Source organism: Hippopotamus amphibius, chromosome 7 (genome assembly GCF_030028045.1).
Source record: "Hippopotamus amphibius kiboko isolate mHipAmp2 chromosome 7, mHipAmp2.hap2, whole genome shotgun sequence".
Classification (NCBI taxonomy): Eukaryota; Metazoa; Chordata; class Mammalia; order Artiodactyla; family Hippopotamidae; genus Hippopotamus; species Hippopotamus amphibius.
Genome location: NC_080192.1, coordinates 122,480,192 through 122,508,131, shown reverse-complemented (window position 1 = coordinate 122,508,131; position 27,940 = coordinate 122,480,192). Strand labels below are relative to the sequence as shown.

Here is a 27,940-nt window from a genome sequence, read left to right as displayed (position 1 = left end):
CTGTCTGCTTGGCCCAAAGCTTTTTAGGTTTTTTAGTACTTTTAGGGTTGGAAACTGAAAAATCTAGTAAAAGAATACAACCAGAGTGTTTCTTTTCTAAAGACAGGGAATTTAGCTTAACAACAGGATCCTTTCCCTCCCTTGTGTAAAAAAGGATCAGACAACATTCCAGGTAAGGAAGGGAAGTGGCCTCTTGCTGTAAAGGCTACTGTTCTTCACACTCACTCCTCCTGTGAATGTACTTCTGCAGAAGTGAATGAGATGGATGTTGAAATCATTAGGGAGAGAGCTGAGGAAATCTTGCTGGAATAAGCTGCTTTTGGACCTGGAATACATATTTTCCATGCGTTGTTTGATTGTCCTCCGTATATCAACATTTTTATGAAGAAATTCATAATGGTAGCAAAAAAATTCGAGAGCTCTTCCTAAGCCTTTTATCGCTGCTGACCTTTTAAAACCCCAGAGCTATGGAAAATCATCTGTTCATAGAAGAAGTAAACACTTTTCCTTGCAGCCAAAAAATAGACATGAAACTGCCAGAAAGGGAAGTCTGTGAATAGGCAGGTTGCCCCCCACACCTTCTGCTGTGCCCCCTCCCACCAGCTCACATCTGGGGCACTGAGAGCTTCCTGCATCTATTTTGAGGAGTCTTTTGATGTTATCCACAACCCAAGTTCTTGATAGATCATAGAAGCTTGTTGCGAGGTTGTACTTTAGACCTAAATTGTAATGCTTAATATATTGATTCCAGGATCAGTCGCTTTTTAGGCATCTCATAGAGAATATCATGTGGTTGTCTTGGACACTCAGTGTGAGTAGACTGGAAATACTTCCTGTATCTGATATCATGACTTTATTAAAACAACAGCAGTAATAGTAATAGCCAGCATTCACTGAGTTCTTGTTAGGAACCAGGCACTATGCTAAGTGTGTTCTACCCATTTTCTCTTTTAATCTTCATGACAAACCTGTAGATAGGTTAAGTATTAGCTGGTATGCTTTTGGCTGCAGTGAGCAGCTTAAAATAAGGAAATTTATTATACTGATAAGAAGTACACAGATTGTCAGCTCTCATCCACTATAGGTCTTTATTTAACGACACTTTCTCAGCCCTTTTTTTCTTCATTTTTTTGAAGTGTAGTTGATTTACGATGTTGTTAATTATTGCTGTACAGCAAAGTGATTTGGTATACATATATACATTCTTTTTCATATTCTTCCCATTATGGTTTGTCACAGGATGTTGAATATAGTTCCCTGTGCCACACAGTAGGACCTTGTTGTTTATCCATTCTATATACACCAGTTTGCATCTGCTAATCCCAAACTCCCAATCCATCCCTCTCCCATCCCCCTGCCCCTTGGTAACCACCAGTCTATTCTCTATATCCATGACTCTGTTTTCTATTTCATAGATAGGTTCATTTGTATCATATTTTAGATTCCACATATATGTGATATCATATGGTATTTGTCTTTCTCTCTCCGACTTACTTCACTTAGTATGATAGTCTTCAGGTCCATCCATGTTGCTGCAAATGGCATAATTTTGTTCTTTTTAATGGCTGAGTAGTATTCCATTGTGTATATGTGCCACATCTTCTTTATCCATTCCTCTGTCAGTGAGCCCTTTTCTAACCACCCTTTCTCACCTTCACTCACCCCCCAACAGTCCTGTTCTCTGTTTTTGTTTTTGTTTTTTTAAAACTACCTTATTTTCCTTCTGTGTCTTATTTATTGTTTATAGTCTGACCGCCCTGCTAGACCCTAAGGCTTATAAGACAGAAATCTTCATCTGTTTTGTTCACAGCTTTGTGCCACTGAGAATATTAGTTAGGGCCCAATAAATACTTCCTGAATGAATGAAGGGATGATGAGATGGTCCGTAACTCATCCTGGACTATCAGGAAACAGGCATGATTGAGAGTGTTGTGCACTTCTGAGACTTGATTTTTTGAAGACTTGATTCCCTAAAGCACATCCTGCTTAGTAACTGGGTGCAGCAGTGGTTAAGAACTTAGGCTGTGGAGTCCGAGTACATAGGCTTGAAGTCTTACTCCAGCACTTACAAGCTATGTGGACTTAAGTTACTGATGCTCACATGCTTCAGTTCCCCACTGCATAATGAGGATAAAATAAAGCACCTACGTGGAGTTGCTGTGAGAAGTATGTTAATGTATGTTGGCAAGTATCAGCTTAGGACGGAGCTTGGCCCCTGAAACATGCTCGATGAATGCAAGTTAGTATTTTAGCACTTCTTACACTGGCACCCTAGTTACTGCCATTTGTTTCCCTTAATAGTGGGCACCTAAAAGGAGGGGAGCATTTAACATCTATTTATATGATCTGTGCTTAGAAAATATACAACATACTGTTGTATATTTGTGAATTAAATTGGTAGTTCTTAGTCCAGGTCTAGATATAAAAGAATTACTATATGTATTTTTTCTTTTACTCTTAAACCCCTTGTTTTGTTGAAGTCATGTAGAATATGGTACAGTAACTCATTTATATATAATTTGCTTTATATAATTTGCTTTATATAATTTCCTCACCCTTTGTTTTCCCTAAGTGTTCCATATGACTAACTTTCCCCGTTCACCCCCGAAGTATTTCAAGGTTTTAAGCATTTAATGTGTCAGTTGCCAATAAACTGATCGTTCACACTAATGCTTGTTTGCATTTAAGTATTGGCATTGTTATTTCTAGAGGTACACTGTCTGTTTTCTGTGGTTTCATAACTAATCTTTCTTGGCCTCCTGCTTGAATATAGAAAGAGAAAAATCAGAATAGTGAAAAAAATAGGAATTTTTTTGGCTGATCTTGTATTGCCTCTGGGGCCTAAGTGTCAATAAGACGAATCTGGGGTTTGATGTGTTTGGCCTGTGCTTAGGGTTTTCTCCCTGTCTCCCTGGCAGCACCTCTTAGTGTGAGAAACACTATATGAAAAGAGAAAATGAACAGCACGGCTCTGAAGTTAGAATAAGATATCTATTTTTTAGAAAAGCTCAGGTATAAAAATGTAAAACCATTAAAAGGATGCAAAGATAATCCAAATGGTTATAAATAAATGCTAAGACAAAATAGTGCATTTTAAAAACTTATACTGTGTAAAAACACAAAATGTATATTTCACACGTAGTATGTTTTTCAAGTAGTTGTGGTGGGAGAAATATGCATTCGAAGTTCGGGTTGTTTTCCATGAGTATCTAAAGAACTTTTTCTGAATGGCGTGGAATTTACTCAGAATGGAGAATTTATTCAAATACTCAACTTTTTGTGATATTCCATTATATGACAGTAAAATAGGATTATGCTTTACCTTTGGGAGTAGAAAAATGTGTTTTAAAAGCTTTCTTCTAGTTTCTTCTCTTTAAATTTTTAGAAATTTTTTTTTTCTATAGCAAGTTCAAATCCTTCTCATTCAGCTTCCCAGGTTTTATATAACATTCTGTCAGTCCATCATGGGAAGAAATAGGAAGAAGATGGCTTTATAAGTTCAGAAATCACTTTGATTCTCTTTCTCTCAAAAGAAGTATGGATGATTTATTGTATTTACAAGTTTTGCTTGCGTGAAAAGTATTTGGTATCTCATTAAATATATACTACTTTTTCAACTTCACTTAGGATTTTTCCTTTAAATGTCACAGATACGCAGTTTTGGAATTTCACCTATAATCCTGAGGTTTTATTGTAATTGAACAAACATCTGGCGCTTGCAAGGGCTTCCCTGGGCAGCACCTCTCCACCCCACCCGTGTCTCCGTTCTCTGAGGGGGAGGATCTGTACCCAGTGCAAACTGCAGGCTTTCAGAGCCCTTTAATGACACGGGTGCCCTTTTCCAGCTACAGAACCTGAGCCTTGTGGGCTCCCTCGATGAAGAGAAGTGAGACAGACCGCTTTCGCCATTTTCTCAAGTCTTTCACTCCATGAGCTTGTTAATACAGTTTGAAATGTGAAAGCCAAAACACTGTTCTTCAGTGTTTTTTAAGCAATTGATCTAAGATGATTTCATTCGTGAGGATTTTCATCCTTGGCCTTATTTTGAATGATAGAGATCATCTTCTTCTGTACATTTATTCTGCTTACTTGTCTTTAGAAGCCAAATGGAAATGAGAACAAGGGACATAATTTAAATACTTGAAAAATTCTCAGGACTTTTTTGGGGTCTTCAAAAAATCCACAAACTTTAAAAATTCATTAATTTTATATTTTACCCTCACATAGAAGAACATTTACTAGTTGTATTAATTTTAAACTTATGAAAGAGCATGTGGGGTGGGGAAAGATGAGAACTAGGAACCTACCCTCAGCAGTTCAGGTCCACGTGGGAGGGAGTGTTGCCAGCAAGAGCCTGGGGAGCTGGATTGATCCAGATCTAGTGTCTCATCGTTAATGCTTAATAGTTAAATATGACCTCCCTTTTGAACATCACATGTGTCTGTTTTCCATTTTCCATTATCTGTTTAAATATTTGTGCTTCCTAAAATCCTACATCCTAGAACGTTAGGATTCCAGTCTGTTCTGAACATATACTGGTGCTATTATAATTCTAAGAAAATGATTTAAAAATTCATTCCATAGTAATTATCCATCACTTTCTACAAGACAAAAAATAGTAGTATAGTCTGGACAATATTCAAATGATTCCCTTGACTTGCAGTGGGTCACGTAGAAATGTTAAAATTTTAAGGAAAAGATGTATTGTGTTATATTGGTTTTCTTATTTTCACATGCATTCCTACTTAAGAGAAAAGAAAAACAGGAAAATAACTTGAGTTCATTTGCACATGGAGGAAAGTTAAGTTTCAGAGTATTTGAATGGCTTACAATGAACAGATAGGGAGTGGTGACCAGGATAGCTACTCAGAGTCCCTTAATATTTTAGTCTAATAAATATGTATCTCTTACCAAGGGGAAAGAGAGAGAGACAGAATGAGCTTTTGAATGGTTAAGATTGTCTCTAACCAGGAAATATAGCAGTGTGGATTGGCTTTCTTTTTTTTTTTCAGTAAACTTTCTTAATTGCTTAAAATATATAAAGAAAAGTGCATCTGTCATAAGGGTACTTTTGATAAACTTTTAGAGAGTGAGCACACTTGGTAATGAGCCCCTTGAACCCTCTCTCAAGCTTCTTCCTGATTATTACCCATCCCCCTCCCCAGTACCCATATACAGCAGTGACCACTCTTTTGTCTTCACTACCGGTGGCTTTGTTTAGCCTGTTTTTGAACATTGTATCAGTGGAATCATGTAGTAGGTACTTACTTGTGTCTGGCTTATTTCATTCAACATTGTCTTTGTAAACTTCACCTGTGTTATGTGTAGCAGTACTTCATCTTCACTGCTGTATAGTATTTCATTGTATGAATATACTACAGTTAGGTACCCCTTCTGCTGTTGATGGATATTTGGATTACTTCAAGTTTGGGACTGTTGTAAATAAAGCCATTGTAATCTTGAATATGCCTTTTGGTAGACATAATCACTAATTTCTGTTGGATATTACCTGGTAGTGTAATTTATAGGTTGTAGAACATATATGTCTCATTTTCAGAGATACAGCCAGTTTTTCAGATTACCAGTTTACACTGCCACCAACTAAGTGTGAGACTTCCAGTGCCACATGTTTGTCAACAGCTGGAATTGTCATTCCTTTTAAAGGTTAGCCATGCTAAGTAATGGTATCTCATTGTGGTATCAGTTTGCATGTCCCTTGTGAGGACTGATGTACAACTTTTTCATAACTTTATATTGGCTCTTTCAGTATTGTTTCATTTGTCTACTTCTGTATAACAAACCTCTTCAAATGGAAGTGCTCCACACAGCAATTTGCTCAATAGTAACTTCAGGTGAACCTAATTTCTTAATTTTAATGAAGTCCAGTGTTTTAATTATTTCATTTGAGATCAGTACTTATTATGTGCCTAATCTTTGCAAACCCTGAAGTCATTATGATGCCTTTCTATATTGTCTTCTGAAAGCTTTATTTTATATTTTGCATTTGGAATCTGTCCTTGCCCTGAAACTGATTTTTGCATATGCTGTGAAATAGAGGTCAAGATTTACTTTTTTTCTAAATGGATGTCCATTTGGGTTATGGCCATTTGAGAGGAGCACTCTTTTGCCAATGATCTGCAATGGTAACTCTGTCATAAAGCATGTGGTCAGATATATATGGGTCTGTTTCTTCTTCATTCTACCCATAGGTTTACTTATCTACCCTTGCACCAATAGCATACTGTCTTAATTACAGTAGCTTTATAATCAACTTAAATATATGGTGCTGTAAATTCTAAATTGTTATATTTTGTTCTTCACTGAGATTGTCAGGCCTATTCTTGGCCCTTTTCATTTCTATATGTTTTATAATCAGCTTATCAATTTTCACCAAAAAAAGCTTTGCTGGGATTTTGATTGGAATTGCATTGACTCAATAGGTCAATTTAGGAAGATTTCATGTTTTACAGTATTGAGTCTTCCAATCCATAAATAAGACATATCCTTCAATTTGTTTAGGTTTTCTTTCATTTATCTTGGTGTTTTGTTGCAGTTTTTTATGTAAGGTCTTACACAACATTTTTAGACTTATGTCTAGGTTTTTAATATTTTTATACTGTTGTGAATGGTTTTAAAGTTTTTTTTTCCTTACCTTTATAATTATTTGTTACTAGTGTATAGGGCTACATTTGATTTTTGTCTATTGACCTTGTATCCATTACCTTACCAAATTTCTAGTAGTTTATCTGCAGATTCTTTTGAATTTTGTACAGAAACCATTATGTTGTATATAAAAAAGTGTTAGTTTATTTTTCAGTAATTACACCTTTTCGTACCTTAGTCCTTCTAGGACCTCTGTTACATAAGGGTGATGATAGCTAGCTTTTGTCTCCTTCCTGATCTCAGCAGGGAAAGCATTTAATACTTAAGTATGGTGTTTGCCATAGTTTTTGTTTTTTGTTTTTTAAATGTACTCTTTATCAGATAAGGAAATTCTTTTCTATTTATGATTTGTTAAGTCTTTATTATGAACAGTTTTGAGTTAGATGCTTTTTCTGTGTCTAATGAAATAATTATTTTCTCCTTTATTCTCTTAATGTGGTGAATTACATGGACTGATTTATTTAAACAAGATGAAAGTTTCTCTCTATGTAGCTATTCAAGCACAAATAATTGAGGGTTCAGAATTCAAGTCTACAGCACTGGAACCCAGATGATATCTGTCTTGTTCTGCTCTCCTTGACTCGTCTTTTCCATATCATGGTCCAAGATGGTAGCTGTAGTGTTCACCATCACATGCACATTCCAGCCATATTAATTTCTTTTTTTTGGTGAAAATACCCTTGCATTCTTACAATAAACCCAACAGTCATGATGTAGTAGGCTTCTTATATATCCCTAGAGCCAAACTGCTAACATTTTGTTTAGAATATCTACATCTGTGTTCATGTAAATTTTCCTTCCTTTTAATGACCAAGAGAAGCTGTGGAATCACAGTGGTTCTGGTTTCATAAAATAAGTTGAAAGTATCCCTTCTTTTGTTTTTTTCTGAAAAAAGTGTGTGTTAAATCACTGTTACCTTTTCCTCGGATTCCTTGAAGAATTTACAGGTAAGGTCATTTATGCCTGGAATTTTTGGTTTTGTTTAATTTCAGTGGTGTATGTGTTATAAAAATTTTTTAACTGTAGTTAAGATTTCCTTAAAAGATAAAATAACGTTGTGTTTTTACTTTTCATGTCAGTTTTGGTAACTTTTGTTTTTTAAGAAATCTATACACTTTAGGTAAAATTTCCAGTGCGTTGCCAGAAAGTTGTTTATAATATCTTATCTTTTCTTAATGTCTGTAGATTGTGTAGTAATGTCTTCCACTTTTTATTTTAGTAATTTGTGCTTTTTCTGTTTTGCTCTCACTCTTCCTAGGGAGCATTAGTCTTTGCAAAGAAACAACTTTTTTTCTTTGTTTGTGATTATGTTAATTTCTGCTTTTATATTTTTACTTTCTTGGGGTTTAAGTTGTCCTTCTTTCTAACTTCTTGTGATAGATCCTTGGACTGGATTTCAAAATTTTCTATTATATATATTTATGACTATACATTTCTTTCTAAGAATGGCTTTTTCTGCATTCACAAGTTTTGATGTTTTCTTGTTATTCAGATAAAAATATTTCAAATCCATTGTCTTTTTTTTTGACTGATGAACTATTTAGAATTGTTTTGTGTAATATCTAGAAATTTAGAGATTTTTAATTACATTTTTGTTAATTTCTGTCTCTAGTCAGCTAAACATATTTACAATGACTTTAATCCCTGAAATTTGTTGTTGCTCAGAATATGGTCACTTTTAGTGGCTTTCCGTTGTGTACTTGAAAGCAATGCATATTCTGCAGTTGGACCTGTATATGTTAATTGGGGTCAGTTTGTAAATTGTGTTGTTCATATCATCTCTATCCCTACTGTTTTTTTGTCTACTTATTATATAATTTAATGAGGGAGTATTTTATAATCCCCATTATTATGGAGATTTGTGTTTCTAATTTTAGTTTGCTGGATTTTGTTTTATATATTTTATGACACTGGAATTAAATATAGAATTTTTGTATCTTCCTGGTGGATTGAACCTTTCATCCCTTTGAAATGTCACTATTTGTCTCTATCAGTGCATCTTACCTTTAAATCTACTCTATCTTTCACATAGCTACATGTGCTTTCTTTCAGTTAAATTTTGCACAATTTATCTTTTCCTGTTTTTCTGTGTTCTTATACTGAATGTTCTTTCTCTTGTAAAAAGAATATATTAGTTCTTTTCTACTTCATGTTGACCATCTCTGTCTTTTAATTAGAGAATTTAGTCTGTATACATTTAATTACTGGTGTTTGGGAGGTTTGACTTTATACCTAACTCTGTTTCCAATTTGTCTCATCTCTTGGTTCCTTTTTCTTTCTTCCCCACCCCCACCTTTTAGGGTATTTTTTATTATCTCATTCCCACTCTGTTTTTTTATAAATATTTTTGATAGAATATTTTCCTGTGATTTTTAAACTGAGTAGTGAATGAGAGGAAAATAAAATGCACCAAAAATTGTTTGGGATCTAAAATATTTTGGCCTAATTTCTACTTTCACATAACAAAAAGTGAAACTGTATACAATACTTACTTGCAAACAGTAGAAAAGTCAGTCTTCAGATAGAAAACATTTACAACTGGCAATTTACCAGTAATGTTTGAGGAAGGGATTAGGTCCAGAGTGTTTATTTTTCATTCAACAGAATCTCTGAATTTGTGCTTAGAACACTGTACTTTTGGGCAGGGTCTCCAGAGTTTTCAAAACTAAACAAATATAGCTTTGTATGCAAAAACAAACAAACAAACAAAAACCCTAGTTAGATTAAAAAGCACTTAAAGTCTTTTGTTTGGATTTTGTTTGTTTCCTTCATTGTTTTCAATTGTAGCTGCAATTGTCGAAAATTGCTATGGTTTCCTAACTTAAAATAATAATTATCAGCAGCATTTTCTCTTAAGTAATTTTTTTTAATCATTTCAAGCAAAGCAGTTTATTTTAAAATAAAACATTCAGCTTTCTTAATTGTCACTTGGAAGAATTATTTAAATGTTACAAGTTTTTCAGTATATTTTAGAATATTTATGAATGTCTATTCTACTTTTGTACAGTTTTACTTTGCTCATTGCTGTTAGAGTGCAGAATATATTTAGATATATACTCAAGTAGAATAATTTCTTACTTTCAAATCTTCAAATAGTTGATCAAAAACAATTTTTCTGATTTTAAGAGTAATATGTGTTCATTGTGAAAAACTTAGAAAATGTTGAGAAGTGAAAAAGAAAAAAAAATCATTTATCAACCAACCAGTTACTATTTGGTCTATTTCTTTTTTATAGTTTTCAGTACTTAAGTACTATAATAAGATCTTATGTTTTTTATCTTTTTCACTTAGTATTATATTATTTATATTTTTCTGATGTTCAGATCTTTTTGATTGCATGATTCCTCATATGACTGTACCGTATGTTTTTAAAGATATGCTCCTAACTATGGAGCTATAGACTCTGTCCTTTGTTGTTGTTGCTGTTTAATGCTTTATGAAGAAACTTGTATATAAACATTTCTTTTCATCAATGATCATGTCCCTAGAGTAGATTCTAAGACATTTAATTACAAGATCGAAGGATATTAGCAGCTTTATGGGTCTTAACGACATATGTGAGCTCCTTGCTTTCCAGGAATGTTGTACCAGTTTCTCCTTCCACCAGAACCCAATGAGACCTCCTAGCTCCTAACATTCTCTCCAAAAAGAAACTCATGTTCATATTTTTCTCTGTTAATTTGATAAGAAAATAATATTCAATTAACATTTAATATTAGGTTAACTTCTTTTATATTTATCTACTTTTTTCTGTGAGATATTTTTTTACCTATCTGAGGTGGAGTTTTTCTAACTGATTTATCTGTCCTAAGGATAATAATCATTTATCAATATTTTACAAATGCTTTCCCCATTCTTTAACTTGCCTTTTAATTTTATAGTGCTATTATTTCTGTCATTGCTTTACACTTGGCCATTTTCCCTGTTCTGTTGTGAACAACTGTATGTTTATATTTCTTACAGTCTTTTATCTTTGTGGTTTTTTTAATGTATTTAACTCTTTCATACATCTGGGATATAAAATGAACTTTTTTTGCCCATCAGTTGGTCCTTTTATATTCATTCTAAAAAGAACGTTTTAAATTGGCATTTGAAAATTTCAAATACAAGTTCCTGCATTATAAATTCTACTTCTTAAACAGTCTCCAGGGGAGCTTTAATTTGACTGTTGTTTTCAGATGGGATGGGAAATGGCTAGGTCACCAGCTGTTTTTCTATCTCAGCCCCATTGCGTCAGTGGTTCTTTTTCTCATGCCCTGGCTGTGAGTGCTCAGCCTTGTGTTTTGCTGATGACGTGATGTACCATCATTTTAAGATCTTCATAAGTGTTTAGAGAGGCGCAGGAAGAGCCTGTGTGCGTAGACACATTTTCAACACAAGGTTGGGTCAAAAAAAATCTTCTAAGAAGCTCCAGTTGAGTCTAGAAGAGCTTGGAGGGCAGAGGAATGTTATCTAGGTAAAAAATACGACTTGAGAGCTGCAGGGAAGTGGGAGCAGGGGCGGGGGGGTGGGGGTGGTGTGTGGCGAATGTGTCCTGGCAGAATAGATGCCATGAACAAAGATTTGGAGACATGAAATACCGCATGGGTTTTGGGACAGTAATTAAATTAGTTTCAGTTGAATATGTGTGGTGGGGGGAAAGGTGATACGTAAGATATAGCTAAAGAGGTAGGCAGAGGCTGGATTGTGGAAGGCTTGCTTGCTTTTTTATTCGACAGTATTATGTTTAATGTTGCCATTACACACCTATTATGTGCCAGACTTTGTTCAAGGTTATGGACAAACAGTAATTAGCAAAACAGACCTGGTCTCTGCCTTCTAGGAACTGTACTTGCAGGGCGCAAGCAATAAATACACAAATAAATGTTTCAAAAAGCATATGAGCACAGATCATTATGCTGCTGCAAGGGAAAGAACAGAGTCAATGAGAGGAAAGAGGAGGGAAAGCTCATTTATTTCACCTGAAGGGTCTCTTAAGAAATAGCATTTGAGCTGAACCCTGAGGAGTGAGTTACCCATGGAAGAGTGAGGTCAGGTGGAGCGTTCCCAGGTGGAGTTGTAGGAAGGACAAAGCCTCTGAGGCAGGAAAGTACTAGGTGCATTCAGGGAGGTGAAAAAGACCAATGCCTGGTGCTTAGAGGGGATGAGGCATAGTGAGAGATGGACTAGAGAGTCGGGGACAGAATGTACAAAGCCTCACAGGAAATATTAAGAGTTTGAATATCATTCTGAGAATAACTGAAACAGACTGATAGATTTAAGCAGGACAGTGATATACTATATTTCATCATTTCTAAGGTGCATATTTTTTTCACACTGTAATATTGGGATCCTTCTTCCAGTTGATGTAATTTGTTTAAAAATAAGCAGTACGAAATAATTGAATTTGCAGAGCTTTTTTTTCTTTCTCTTTTGGTGGTATATAAAATAAACTCATAGGTTTGATGTTATTCAGTACTCTATATTTTTAAAGTGTATATCGCCCAGGGTACTGTTTGGAAATGGGACTAGAGGGGCAAGAGAAAAGTAAGGGCGTCTTCTCAGATGTTGTTCAGACCAGGCATATGGGTAGCTCAGGCTAGAGCAGTAACAGTGTTATGGAGAGAAATGAATAACTCAAGAAATGTTTTGGAGAGAGAACCTGGTACTGGATTAGAACATAGTGTTGGCACGGATGTTGGGTAAGGAGGAAAAGGGATATTGAGGATAGATCCCTGGTTATGGATGTAACAAGTAAATATTTGGTGGCACTATTTGCTGATATGATGAAAAATGAAGCAAATTTTTTTAAGGTCAAAAGTATGATTTGGGTGTATCGAATTAGAGTTGCCCTTGAGATATCCATGTGGGTGTGACAGGCGGTTGGATTAAGTCAGATGTAGTGCTTGAAAGTCCTCAAATATAGATGGTGTTTGAAGCTAGTACAGTGGGCGAGGCCATCAAGAAAGACTATGGAATAAGAAGAAAATCAGACCTAGGACTAAGCCCTGAAAAACACATCCAGGAGTCAAGTAAAAGAGGAAGACTGGAATGTGGCCAGATGATTAAGAGGAAACCCTGGAGCATATAGGACCATGGAAACTAAGGGAAGAGTGTACTTTAAGAAGAGGAGAGTTGTCAAGTGCATTAACCACCACGGAGAGATGTATTAACATGACAATCAAAAAGAGTCCTTTGGATTTTACAAAATGATAACCTCATCAAGAGCCATTTTGGTGGAGTCCTATATGTGAAAGCCACCCAGGAGCAACTGAGAACTAACAGAATAGACATAGCAAGTGTAGAAAAGTCCAGAACCTTGGCTGTTAAAGGGGGTGAGAAATATGATTCTAGCTGAAGGGATTGTGTGCCCTGAGACTCTTTGTTATTTTTAAGATGGTAGCAAGATCCTGATGTTTGATCCTGATGGAACGAATGATCCAGTAGACAGAGAAAGGGCAGTAGAAGACGCAGGGGCAGAGAGGCCAGCTAGAAAAGCAAATGATCTGAGAAGCCGAGTTTGGTGAGCTCCAGGAGACAGCAGCAGGGGCCTTGATACTGTTATCCATGGAGAAAAACTGAAGAGGCTTTAAGCAGAGAATTATTTGGTTGGGCTGTTGCAGTGAGTTAACCATTCTCTCATGGTGGAGGATGGGTTTGGAGTGGCAGTGAGTGGCTGAGAGCACAAAACTGAGTGGAATGCTGTTGCAGGAATTCAGAAGGGAGATGATGAGAGATGATAAGGTTGGAGAAGAGGGGAGAGATTGGAGATAGAACAAGATAAAAAATCAGAGGAACGCGAGCTTGTATGTGGGGAGGTTACTGAGGCTGAGTTCTGTGTCTTTGGGTAAGCTGGCTGGGGTGATGATTGGGGTTTTAGGGTGGTTTTCCATTAGGGTATCTTTAGCTGTGGCTGGTGAATACATATTATTCACGTAATGATTGATTAAAATCAGAGCAAAGTTTAAGATGTGTTTCTTGGGAACTTCTAGCTGTTTCCAGATATCATTTGGGAGGCTGCTCTGGGTAATTTTTAAAGAATAATTTAAGTAAGTCTCATTTAAAGTAGTAAGTTTCAAGGCTGGGGAGAAAAAAATTGATCTCTCAATTTTTGGCCAGCCTTGTTTTCCACGATTTGGGGGCTAGAAAGCTGGATTTGAAATAACTTGCTATACCTCTGTCATTTCTCATTGCTGATCTTAGGCCGCTAGCTTTCAAAACATGCTTGTGACCATCAGGGTCCACAGGTTTTCTCCCCCACTCTTCTCTGTCAGGCAGCAGCATGGCAGCCAAACGCTGCACAAGGACGTCGCCTTTGCTGTTTTCTGGCGCATCCCCATCTCCCAGAACGAAGTTATTTTCCATAATGCATAAGCCCCATATTCTTCAGCCTTGTTGATGTTGCCAGACCTCAGTGGACCTTTTTTAAAAGGTTCTTTCCATATCCTATTGCGTTGTCTGGACCGTCTCCAAATCCAGTTTTTAATTTCCTATTGGCTAAATTTTATTTTTTTTCTTTAGGCGTGCGCTCATCTTCCGTTTAATCCTGGCTTCTCTCCTGTACTGCAAGAGAGACCTTAATCTCTTTTGGGCCAGCAGCCATGCCATTTAAAAATTCCTTTGGGCAGCTATTCAGCTGGTTTAACACTGTTCAGTCCCACTTCTTGGCTGGGATTTCCTGTCTCCTGGTCTGCTTCTGTTCCTTTCAGTAAAGAGTATGAGGGCTGCGTTTCTCCTGAAGCAGGAACCCTACATCCCTTCCAGTGTAAGCCCCGTTTCTTTGGCTCTGTTCTCTCAAGATTCTCATGCCAAATATTTAACCAGTTCCAGTTGGTCAGGAAGCCTTGGGCTGAAACAGAGGGTCATTCCTCCTTACGGAGACATCCAAAGCGCACCAGTGCTGGACATGGTCCTGGGACATTCCGTGGCTTACACACCCTTGGTGCTTGATGGGTCTTTCTTTGCAAGGGTCTCCTAGAAAAATAGCGTCCCCAGGACCTACAGTACCTTGGAGCTTTAGGTTTCAGGCATGATGATACTCGATGTCAAGGCCTTATTAAAGGACAGGAGGAGGGTACTTGATTAAACTGCAGGTCAGTAAGTGGCAAGTCGAGGAATATGTGTCCTGGCGTGCATCTTTGTAGTGGACACACTCCACTGTCCTTGATGGGCTCACAGTTGGGTTAGTTCTGTTCATCCTCCCAGACTGACCATTTCCAACCATCACCATGTTGGGAGGCAAGAAGATGTGGTGGAGACAGCCACAGACTCAGATTCAGAAGGTTGTTCCTTCACTGAGCTCTGCACCTTTGCCAGCTCTACCACTGATTGACTGGGTAACCTTGAGGCAAGTTACTTGTCCTCTCTAGGCCTCAGTCTTCTGGTTCTTAAATGAAGAGATTGAACTGGATAATCTTCAAAGTCCCTTTGAATTGAAATGAACCTTATCGTTCATCTAAAAATGCTTTGATGGCAGGAAGGCTTTTTCTTCCCAACCATGCAAGTGCTGTGAAGATTTTCCTGTGAGTCATCCCTTACCAAAAATGACACCCCATTCTCACCATCCGCCTCTCTAGAGACCCCTGACAGCAGAAGGAAGGCTCATCAGAGAGTTACTTCCATGAATAGGTGGATATGTCTTGCTCAGAATAACGAAAAGGAAAATCAAGAAAACAAAGGTAGGAGATGTTAAGAAAGTGAGAAAAAGTCTTTTGTTAATCCAAAACAAAACAAAACAACTGAAGTGTATTGAAATAAAGCCACATCGGGCTTCCTAGGTGGCTCAGTGGTTAAGAGTCCACCTGCCGGTGCAGCAGATACAGGTTCGATCCCTGCTCCAGGAAGATCCCACATGCCGCGGAGCAACTAAGCCCATGTACCACAACTGTTGAGCCTGCGCTTTAGAGCCTGTGAGCCACAACTATTGAGCCCATGTGCTGCAACTACTGAAACCCACGCACCTAGAGCCCATGCTCCACAACAAGAGAAGCCACTGCAATGAGGAGCCCGTGCACCACAACGAAGAGTAGCCCCTGCTCGCCGCAGCTAGAGAAAGCTTGTGTGCAGCAATGAAGACCCAACACAGCCAATTAATTAATTAATTAATTAATTATTTTAAAAAGTCACGTAATTTAATTGGCAGAATATACACAAATACCTCCTTTTCCCCACACACGTAGACTTTTCTGCATATAATACAGAACATCTAATGGAATCATTGAGGTTTTGTTACAAATTCATTGTTGAGGTCTTTGAACACAGTTGTTATTTCTTGATTAGTAAATAAGGTTTGCCTGGCCCCAGCCCCTTTTAGAAAATCTTGTCTCCTCTCCATATTTTCACCTTATTTCATAATTCACTTTACCTGAGTGAGATTCATGGGACATGGTACAAGGTTGAAGTTGTGCTCTTATATGTAGAATCCGTAATAACAGTTAGTAGGTTTTGAAAAACTTTTGGTCCATTGAGAAAAACGGACTACGTAAAAAGCATACGGACAAGGATAATTGATCTACTACGTAGGCAATAGTTAAGATCCTCAAAGTGTGGACCTGTCAGCTCATAAAAATGTGTGCCTGGCAGTTCCGTTCACCCAGGACTATGCTCTATTTCTCTTTCTGACATTTAGGTAATCTTGTTATTGGAGAATTCATATCAATGATCTGCTTTCCTTGGTCTGCATATTTTTTCTTGAGTTCATTTTCATTGAAATGGTAGTATTTATATTTGCCTTGCTTAGTAAAATATAAATAGCAAAAACTTGCATGAGAAATCAGTTCTTCCAGTAGTGTATCAAATTCATCTGGGGTGTCAACTGAGAGACCTCTGGACAGTTACTCCTGTATCACTTACCTGGTGGACAGTAGAACTAGTCCTAGGTAATATTGTGCATGGCCTTTACAGATGCCCAAGCAAAATTCTTTTAGTAATTTAATAGAGTCGTCCTTCATTAAGCAAAGAGAGAACCTGTGATATTTGAATCATTCAAAATTTAGTTTCACATTCAGAATTCAACTTCAGCAAACATGGAGTGGCTTTTACTCATCCATTTAATGAAGTTTGCATCTTGATCGGGCTTTTATTCTAGCATAATAATACATTTTCTTAACATTAAGCTTTATTCTTAGAGTTAATCTTAGTTGTGGCAGTTCTTATACATCTATTTATAGACAGGACTAACAATGGAAAAATATCTGCAAGCTCACGTCATCAAAGAAAATTCTAATGAAATAATGGTTTTTTTAAATATAGGTCATTAGAGAAGTGAAAGAAACATCTTCTTATTAAGCTATTACCTCACCTCATTATTCAAAACATGAGACTGCTGAGAGAGTATATCATTTTCATAAAATATTAGTTGTTGAAGTTAGTCTCCAGGCATTTTATGTTATTTTTTCCTATTCGTTGACATCCAAAATATTGCTCATCTAAACTTTCTCTGTTAATCACTATTATAGTAAGTCTGAGACTGCACAGTGCCCAGTCAGGCCTACCCGGCTCTGGATTTGCTCACCTTAGGGTCAGTTATTCAGTCCCTGAGCTGTCCGTCATTAACAAGAAATCGTCATCTTGTAAGTGCACAGAATTCATAAAAGGAAAGCAAGAGACTTTACTTCAGGAGTCTGGACTGAAAAGCCACCAGGTTTCCAGGCGTTGCTTTCCCTTTTTCCTCCTTTGCTGTCCGCTGTCCCCTGTCCCATTTGGTAGGGAATAAGTTGCTGGCGAGGTTCAGTTGAAGGTGCCCCGCCACCAAAAGTAGCAGCACTGTTATGTCCCCAAACACTCTGGGAGCACAAGAAGGGGCCCTGAAATCTACCACACAGGAGGTGTCTCTTGGGCTCACCAAGGGCCATGGGGAGTGTCTGAGCAAAGCGGACGGAGGGGAGAATTTCCAGTGGAGGAAAGGGGTGTGCATGAAGTGGGTGAGACATTGAAGACTCTAGGCTTTTCAGAGAACCCTACTACATGTCCTTATAGGACTGGAGCATAAGTTAGGAAGGAAGTCAGCTAAGAACTATGGCCAAACGTGTAGCCAGACACCAGATGATGAAGGGGGCTCTGTGCGCTGCTAAGGAGAGTGGTTGGTATTCTTTAGCCGCAAAGAGGTATGGGAAATTCTAAGTGAGGGCATGTCCCTGGCAGGTTTGCAGTTTGGTAGGGAATGGATTAGAGCGAGGCAGACAAGACCAGAGATTAAGAAACCAATTAGGAGTATGAGAAATATCAGGAAAGATAAGAGGGTGTGATTGGGGAGGGATGAGGGGGAGGAAAGAGAGAGGGAAGAATCGACACTAAGGTTTGTGGCTGGGGTGATAGGTTGTGTTCTTGAGAGGAGGGAATACAGGAGACATGGAGGTGAGTTGAGGAGAATGGTGGTGAGGTCATTTACGATGTCCGATAGATATTGGATAAATGGTCCTAAAGGACAGAGGCCAACCCTTGAGAGAGACTGGGATATCATCAGTACGTAAGTGGTAATTAAAGCACTTGTGAGTTTCTTTCCAGCCCTTCAATCCTGTGGTTCAGTGAATAACGTAATCTCTTCAACACATGCCCATGTCAGGAAGTCTGAAGTTAGCAGTGGCCTGTGTGAAGCGACTTGATGACACCGTGCGGTTACCCTTCTCGTGGTTGTGATTAGTAAATCAGTTGTGATCCCAGCCTGAAGCTGACTTTGAAAATCTGTCAGGACAGATTTATTGAGTGTCTTCTTCGTGTTAGATGCTGCAAGGGCGATTCATTTTTTAAAGATGCGAAATAATTTCATTGAGTTTTTCCATTCAAGTTGAGGTAAGATGTAGAGATAAAAAAAAGGAAGGATAGAGGTGAGAGAGATTGCTCACGAAGGTCAGGTGATGGGGTTTAGAAGGAAGACAGGGAATGCAGTGGAAGATGAAATGGAATCAGAAGGATCCTGGCTGGAGACCAAGATCTGGGATTTGTGCCACGGGACGTCTGGAGAGCATGGAAAGGGGGTGGAGAACAGAGGAGAAGGGAGTGCTGAGCCCTGGCAGGCACCACCTTCAGGCTGGGACAGGGTGAGGGTGAGCCAGAATGATTAAAGGTAGAACAAGAATGATACTCTCTCCAGGGTCGTGGAAAGGGAGTTCAAGTAGGACGTGCTGACCAGACGTAGAGGGCCAGGGTAATGATGACTGACTGGAAAGTGATCACTGACTTTAATGATAGGCTGGCCATTGGTGTTTTTTCTCAAAGGGGTTTCATGGGATAAAGAGAAAGACAGATGGCAGGTCCTTAAGGGAGGAGTACTAATTATACTAGTAATAAGAGTAGGTAACATGTACACTTCCCATGTTACATGCCAGGCAATGTTCTAAGCCCTTTCTGCATGTTATTTTGTAAATTATCAGTATTGCTAGAAATGTACTAATATTATTAATGTTATTAGTATTGCTACTGTTTCCTTTTTATTGATGAAGTATATGAGGAACTAAAAGCAATGCACGTAGATAGTTCTTTTGATGTGTTTTGCAGTGATAGAAGGAAAGGAAAAATGCAGGAGGTGGCATCATGGTAAAAGGCAGGCTTTTCCAAGAGATTTTAACATTTTTGAAGGCAGTGTGAGGGAAGGAGCCAGGGAGGAGTAATTGAAGATGCAGGAGAAGGATGAGCAGGTGTGACTAGAGGAAGAGGAGACTGTTAGGGATGGAGAAGGGGCCCCAGCCTTGACAGGAGAAGGGACACAGCTTTGAGTTGAGAAAATGAAGAGAACTTTGTAGTCACTCATATTTTACAACTCAAAAGTGAGACCATCTCTGAAGTTATGCTTGATAGTGTTGGACAATTAGGAAGAGAATATCATTGCGTGCATCTTTTTCTTCTTGAAAAATTTTTGACTTGGCATTTAAAATTTCAGAAAGAGAAAGCTCAACTTTATTAGTATGAACTCCCCCAGACTAAATTCTGAGTGCGATTTAGCTTGTCATTTTCTTTATCATTTGTTATCTTATTTCATTATTTGAACATAAACATGAAATTTGGATTCTGTCACTGCATTTTCTCTTGACTGTGTCTCCAAAAACTTGTGTTTGGGGCCCGTGTAGTCCAGGGGCAGAGAGGGCAGGGAGCCTGGCGGGTGGAATGTACATTGCAGCCGTAAACGAGGAGAAGGGGAGTGATGGGGATGGGAGAATGGAGAGGAAAGTGAGTAGCTGTGAGGGTAAAGAAGAACTGTATCGAAAAGTCCATTTGTAACTTCACAATTGAGACATCACTTTTATGAGAACATTTTTATTTAACGGGTAGAAAGCACAGGACCACAATCATCAAGTTTATAGAGAACAAACTGAATTTACAAGTTGGCCACTAGCTAATCAGCTGGAGCAGCAGTGACATTTAGGACCTGAGTGGCTATAACTTGGTGACAGGAAATTGTTTCTGGTGAGTAAAGTCTTTTCTCTAGAATAATTGGGACTGGCTGGCTACACTGCAGGACGTATCAGATCAGATTCTCCCCCTCCCCCTCTCCCTCCTCCCACCCCCCTCCCTTCATGGGAATGCTGTTTAGACTTGACCAACCTAGAGACTTCATCTCTAGGGTTGAAGAAACTATTGCATAGGCAGGCCAATGCTTTCACCCCCAGTTCACCAGATAGAACCATTAGCATTTACCACACTCAAAAAAGTGACAGTACGTTCACATATTTCCACTGTAGGAATATCCTCTCCTTGGAAATCAAGAGTTGAAAACACTTAGAAACCACTGACCATGGCAATTGCAGCAGTCATTTCAGCTTGAAAACATTTCCTGAGGAAAAGTAAATGTTTTCTTTCTCATAGAACCCAATATTTTGTCTATTGGGGTGTGTTCATCAAAACATTTTATGTTTTAGAGGTTCATTCTGTGTAAACGTGATCATTCTGTGTAAACGTGGTTCATTTAGAGGTTCATTCTGTGTAAATGTGATCATCTCGTACGAATCGGGGTGTGTCGAGCACCTCTGTCTACCCATTAATAGCTGGTGTTTGTCTGTGTTCTGTGTCTCATGGTCAATGTCTTTTTTGCAGATGTTGACGAATGTGTAAACAACACTGTTTGTGACAGTCACGGGTTTTGTGACAATACGGCTGGCTCCTTCCGCTGCCTCTGTTATCAGGGCTTTCAGGCCCCACAGGATGGGCAAGGGTGTGTGGGTGAGTTTTTAGAATTTTTTCTCCCGATGTGTTTCACATCTCCCTGTCGAAAAGAAATCAAAGTTATCAACCACAGTAGAGATGGAAGCAAGGCAATTGGGCAGAATTGCAGCATAATTTGATCCTGTACCGTTTGGAGATGTGCAAAAAGATCCCGTGGCTTCTGAAATAGTTAGGGACATTAAAAAATAGAGAAGCATAACTTTGGATTTAAATGTACATTAAAAAGAGCATCTGTTTTAACTCTTAGCTGGGTATGCGGAACGCTTCAGTCCCTCCTGCACAGGAAATAGAGTCTGGTGTGTGGTAGAGCTTGTCTGTCTTCAAAATGCACCTCCCTTAGGCAGTGCATTTAAGGAAAAGTGTTGGCAAGCATTTCTGTTTCCAGGAATGGCACCTGTAAAATGATGCTTTGGATTGTGCAGCCATATTTCTTCAGTCTGTTCTGGGATTGTCGGAGCTGGAAGGAATCTTGAATATCATCAGATGGCCTAGAATATGGTCCAGCACATGCACACATAAAAGAAGATACTTTATATTTCATGTTCTGATCAGCCATGATTTCTTTAAATTAATGAAATTCATTGTGAAACATTTGCAGTTAGACCAATTCAATGGGAAAGAGGTTATTCATTTCAGAACTTCACAGATAGTAAGACTTTTTCTTTGTTCTTAATTAAGAAAGATACCTCTGGTCATTACATGGCAAATGACACTTGAGGAGGAGTCAGTAACTTTTTAGTTTGGAAATTTGCAATTAAAGCACCAATTCATTTCCCATCCAGATTAAACTGGGCAAACAAAATCTAGAAATTTAACAATAAAAGCACTTGAATAGTAACCACCTTTAAGCTAACACTTTTGTAATCACTCGTTCCAACTCTTGCTGTAGTCTCCTTTGCACTAAAATACAAGTGGTAGAGGCTTCCTAGGTGGCGCAGTGGTTAAGAACCCACCTGCCAATGCAGGGGACATGGGTTTGATGATCCCTGCTCCTGGAAGATCCCACATGCCTCAGAGCAACTGAGCCCGTGTGCCGCAACTAGTGAGCCTGTGTGCCGCAACTGTTGAGCCCATGTGCCAACTACTGAAGCCCGCACACCTAGAGCCCGTGCTCTGCAACAAGAGACGCCACGGCAATGAGGAGCCCGCGAACCACAACAGAGAGTAGCCTCCACTCGCCGGAGCTAGGAAAAGCCTGCACGCAGCAATGAAGACCTAACGCAGCCAGTAAATAAATAAATAAGTAAATTTTTAATAAAAAGAATACAAGTGGTAAAAACCATCTGCTATTCACTAAATATTTTTTACTGAATAGATCATGTGGTCTGGCCCCCACTTACCTTCTCAGCCTCACCACCTGCTTCCTCACCATTTACGTTCCTGCGGCATAAAACTGCTTATGGTTGTTCACGTAACTAGGAAGTTATCAGGCTGTTGTTTGCTCCTTCTGCTGGGAATATCCTTCTGGCCTCCCCTTCCCTGAGCCTAGATCCATCCCACGCATTGCTGAAGCTGGAGGTTAGATGTCATCTCCTCCCAGATACCATCCCTGCTCCACGTCTCTCTCCAGCTGAGCTGGGATCCCTCCTCCTGCTTCTGGAAAACCTTAAGTAAATTCTATTATAGTACTTACGACCTTTTATTGACAGTAGTTTAATCATGTATGTACTGCCTGCAGCTGCCTTTTCCAAGGCAATAAGCTCCTGGTTAATGTTCATTTCTAACCAGCCAGATGAGCGTACCAAACCCATGTTGATGTTTCCTTTCCATCCATAAACCACCACCCTTAGAGAAGATATACTGGTTTATCACGTTAATGAACTCAACAGATATTGTTATATTTGTCTGTTTATTCTGTCTCTGAAAAATATTAACCGAGCACCTCTTACATGCACCACACCGTGCTGGGTGTTCTATAGAGTTTCAGAGATGAATCAGCTCTCTGGAACCCACCTTTGGCCACACTGTTCCCTCTGCTTGGACCCTGGCTGCCCACCCTCCTTATCTACACATCCTTCAGATAGAGCTTGCCTCCGATATCACTTCTCTACCCCACTCCGGCACTTAAGGTGCACTGTTTTGTGCTGACATCGTGCTCTGTACTTTCATTCCTAGCACTTATCCTGGCCTTTATGATTACCTGATGAATGATTACTGACTTGACAGTAAGCTCCCTGAAGGCAGGAGTTGGGCCTGGCTGACTCATCATTGTCTCCCCAGTCTGACCCATAGAAGTAAACTAGAAAATATGTTTTGATTGAATGGATACAGTCTGGTAGGAGAGATTTCAATAGCCATAGAAATAATATAAGTTAGAAAGTAGAAAACTCCATTTGACAGTTACCTAAAATTGATAAATGCAAACTGGCAAATTTCTAAAGTCAGTTTTTCTGGTCTAAATTATGACTGTCCAGGTTGATTATATATACCAGCTCTCTGCTTTGCTTTGTCATAATATCTTTTCATAACCAAAACTCAGCTCATTGGATTTATATCTGTTTATATACAAAGTGAAATGGAAAACTGAGGTAATTATCCAAATAAGTCAAGAGACATAAACTTTTTGTCCAATTAACTGGGACTAGCAGATGAAAATAGTATTTTTTTTCTGGAATGATTTGGATAATTGCTCAAATTTTTAACTTTGTATAAACCATCTCAGTGTGCTCATGAAAGCTGATGTTTGTACATGTTTAATCATGTTTAATGCATAAAATACTTGAGCATTTCAGATGTCAAGCCAGGTACTTTGTTTAACTGGACACTCATTAATAAAATTTCTTCAGAGGAAAAAGAGTGAAAAGTAGTATTGGGCAAGGATGAACAAAATTAGCCTTTCTTTGTGGCTATGTACTTACATAATGTTGAATAAAATGAACTTTGAGTTTTTAGTGCTTTAATTAAGTATATTTAAGTACAAAAGAAAAATATCCAGCAAAATGGAAATCACACTGTGGAATACCAACAGAATTTTTAAAGGCCTAGTGAAATCAGTGAGAAGGTACTGGACCAATTTGTGTCCCATGAATGATTAATGTAGCCCAGTGACTACTTACAGGGGTTGTTCCTTCATTTCTCAAAGGGATACACAACCTGAATTCTGGTTGTTAAATTATGGACATTTTGGCTGCTAGGAAACTATATTTTTAGACATTTGAGTAGATTTAAAACAATTTCTAAAAATGCATTTAATGAATTCTGTGGTTTCTGAAGTGCCAGTGCTGCTAATTTTCCTTGAATTGAGAACTGAGAGAGAAGTGTCGGGTTAAGACCTCATTATGTTAAAAAGTCAGGGAAGAGAAAATTAAAGTGCACATATGATGCTTGCAGTGCAACTCCAAGTTGTTCCTTAAAGGGATCGGAGTTTAGAAACTTTGTGTTTTCACGGTCCTTTCACACAAACCAAAGCTGTCAGCCCCGCCTCTGGGAGCCCCTTCCCCCAATAGCTGAAGGGTTTGATTGCGCCCAGGGGGTCACCTTGTTTCCAGCAGACGCTGCTCGTCTTGGCACAGCTGGTAAAACAAAGAGCTGTCAGACGTGAGGAACACGTCTGACTTGATCTGTGCTCCCTTTTCCAGATGTGAACGAATGTGAGCTGCTCAGTGGCGTGTGTGGTGAAGCCTTCTGTGAAAACGTAGAAGGGTCCTTCCTGTGTGTGTGCGCTGACGAAAACCAGGAGTACAGCCCCATGACTGGGCAGTGCCGCTCCCGGGCCTCGGCAGGTAAGGGGCACTGTGTCGGGATGGAGGGCTTCTCTCGGGGACCTGTACCTACACAGGTTTGGGCCAAACACTCCGGGAGTGAGGAAGAAGTGACCAAATAGTTTGGCACCGTGCTGTTTCTGGAAGCTTCCATGCTCTCTCCGAGCCTGCCTTATCAGTGGAGTTAGGACGTGGGTGATGACTGTTGGAGCTAGATGGCCTCTAATGTGCTTTCCAACCTGGAGACGCCATGAGTCGGGTGAAGGATCCAAAATGATGAGAACATTGGCTGGGAATTACCTAAAACCAGAGCCATCGGCTCAGGGTTTGATATGGCAATATCTCATTAAGTTGCATAATTCTTCTTTCTTGGCCCTTGGAGAAACGTATTTTGACACTTCTCTAAATTAAAAGCAACATATAGGCCCCTCAGGATCTACAAAGACTTCCTTCCACTTGGAATTCTTAAGGTGTTTTTTTCTTTATGTTTTTTTCCCCCAGAATTTGGCCTAGAGAGTGGCTGTGATTGTGTTTGTTTAAAATTTGGTTTAGGCTGTGTCATCATGACACAAATTGAAATGGAGAGCTGATGCTTTTCCAGATAAATCAGTCAGCTTCCAGATCACTCTTTCAGCTTGTGCCGTGTGGCTAAAGCATGGCTGTGTTTTGAGGGAAGTAGGAAACTAAAGGATCCTTTGAGACCCAAATAAAATGAAACATAGACTGTGTTACTATCTTGCTCAATCCTGGTTGATTTTATCCATGCTTCTAAGAAAGCTTTCGTTCTTGCTCAATAGGGTGCACTTGTTCTGTGTGAGATAATTATCTTTGCAAGCAATAGGGAATAAAATGTAAAAGTATTTTCATCCACATTTTCTTCTCAGTGATTAAATATAGAAAGTTGATGGGTGCAGAATTAAATGTACAGACAATAATTCAAAATCACTATGACAGGGAAGAGAGTATTTCTGGAGGGAGGGGTTGCTTTTCCTTCAGTGACCACCCCTGCAACTCATGAACCATAAAGAAAAGACTTTTCATTTTAGCTCTACTTGTAATGGAAAAAAACCAAAAATCAATAACCTGATTGGCCAATAACAGGATTGGTAAAGTAACTGCCTTTTTCGTATTTGTCTTTGGTTCTATAGAGTAGCACCTTCCCCGTAGTATTATTTTGACTGGAATGATTCACATATAATACTGTATAGTCATTAGGTCATCTATGTGAAGGTTAGGTAGTCATGATAGATGCATGTGATACAATGCCAAATGAGAAAAAAGATACTCCAGTGATCACAATCTGTGGAGGAAGGGAAGAGAAGAAGATGTAAAAAGATAATTATTAGAATTAATGGAAATTTTAGTTTTTTCCTTTATTTTCCAAACTTTTTGTAATACTTTAAAAGGGAGTGACCAGGATGCTGGTCTGCTGTTTTCCGGCTATGTGAGCTTGGGCATATCATTCAACATCTGTGAGTTTCAGTTTTCTTATCTGTGAATAAAAGTTATATTTGCCTCACAGAGTTTTATGGGTTTTTAAAAAAATTATATACATAAAAACCATTTGTTAATAACTATTATATGAAGTATTAAAATGAAGTATTAAAATCCAAACACATAAGGGTTATCTGTTTTTCTTCCTTTTGTGATCCCTTCTGAGATGGTGGGTTTTTAAACTACAAATACTTTTTTTGCTAGGATGCTTTAGTAATATCAAGAAGTGATTTGTTCAGTTTACATAGCTTCAATTAAGGTACATGTCTGGGATCCTAAAGTTTGCTCATTTCTTTTTTAGAGATTAATAATGCCTTAATGGGATCGTGAGACCATCTGAACCATTTTCGGTGAACCGGATTAGCTCACTGTAAACTACTTCTTAAAACTTTACAGTGGCTCTTTTGTAAGCCTTGTTCCTCGTCTCCTGTTTAAGTTTTTTTGTAACCAAGTCCCTAACACCTGCTTTACCTTTTTGCTCCCTTTGTCTCCTTGTTCTGTCATTGACTGACTCTTTCTGGAAAGTTCTTCCAGTCAGAGTTCACTAAGTACTGTCCTGCTTTTGCAAAGAACATCATTTTGAATACTCAGCTTCATAAAGCTTAATAAATACATAGTTTCTCTTTCCTCAACATTATATCTGATCCTTTAATTTCTGAGTTTCTTGCTTATTTTCCCCATCGTTCTCTGGCTTCTGCCAAATATTGTACACAGTTGTTTTATTGGTCCATTTCAGTATAATCTGCTTTAGTAACTGGTGAAGCTTATTAATTTGTGTAGTTGATGGCAACTCTGACTTCTGCCATACCTCAATTTGTATGGTTCTTGGCAAACTTGAACTGATCTATATGGAGTCTTAAGATTGTCTATGATAACATCTTCTGTCCTGAGAGAGAGATCAGCTCTAAACTGCAGCTCCTCCCTGACTTCATCAGACTTCATCATTGGTCATTTGTTTGAAAAAGGTGATTAAAATTGGAAATCATAAAAAAAGATAATATATCTTTGAAGTATTTAGGTTTTAACTTACAGCATGTAATGTACATTTATTCCCCAATCTCTGAAGAAGGTCTGTCTTTGAGTAGAAATTCACTTGCCTTCTGTATGGCTGGTCTTGCATAAACCACATCTATCATGCATTATCTACACCACCCACTTTAAAAGGAGTAAGAATTTAAAGGCCTATGCTGAGCAAATTTTTTACTTTTTTTTAACCTTAGTCTTTGTAAAGGTTTAGCTTTTTCTAGAAACAACTGTTCTAGTCATTCATATTTTATTGGTTTATATACTATTTAATTATGTAATTACAGTAATCATTAGATTGGCACAGAGTGTTTGAGAATAAACATAGCTGAGTCTCGGTTGGCATACCACTCAATACGTCAGAACAGAAGTACGCTGACCCACCTGAGAACAGCCAGCTGGCTCTGAGCCTTCCACCTGCTTGTGGATGTAAGCCAGGATGTTTTTCAGAGGACAGGAGAACATTATTAGTTCATCCAAATAACCTGTTGTTATACAGAACAAAACATTTTGTACCAAATTTAAGTTGAAGTTTTTATCAAGATAGGATTCAAACTAATTTCATTATATACATGATAGACTAACAGCTTGGATCTCATCCCTCCTGGAAAGTAATTAGGAAAAGAAACATGCATTTGTTCTCTAGGCTGTAATATTTTTACTTGGCTGTAGAATTTCCGCAGGGCAACAGACATTCCAACAAGGAGCAATAGCATCATTGCCTGAAGTGGTATCTTACTGAGGACAGAACTAGGGCTGAGGGGTAGATGTCAGCGAGGCACATTTCAGATCAGTGTGCAGAGGAACTTGACAATAGCTAGAGGTAGTCAGTACATAACTGTCTCATGAACTCATGGGTGTTTCCCTAGAGGTGTCCAGGAACAGGTGGGACACCCACTAGCTGGCAGAAGGGCTCCTACTCC

General features: G+C 38.5%; 1 protein-coding gene across 5 annotated transcripts in view; it reads left to right on the top strand.

Moving 5' to 3' along the window:
- The window catches only part of LTBP1 (latent transforming growth factor beta binding protein 1), a 395,008-nt gene that overhangs the window by 323,655 nt on the left and 43,413 nt on the right, over positions 1–27,940 (top strand). For all 5 annotated transcript variants that reach the window (XM_057741529.1, XM_057741528.1, XM_057741530.1 and 2 more), the window contains 2 exons: positions 20,671–20,796; positions 24,378–24,521. In XM_057741529.1, the coding sequence (XP_057597512.1) occupies positions 20,671–20,796; positions 24,378–24,521 (270 nt within the window). The remainder of the gene's footprint in view (positions 1–20,670; positions 20,797–24,377; positions 24,522–27,940) is intronic.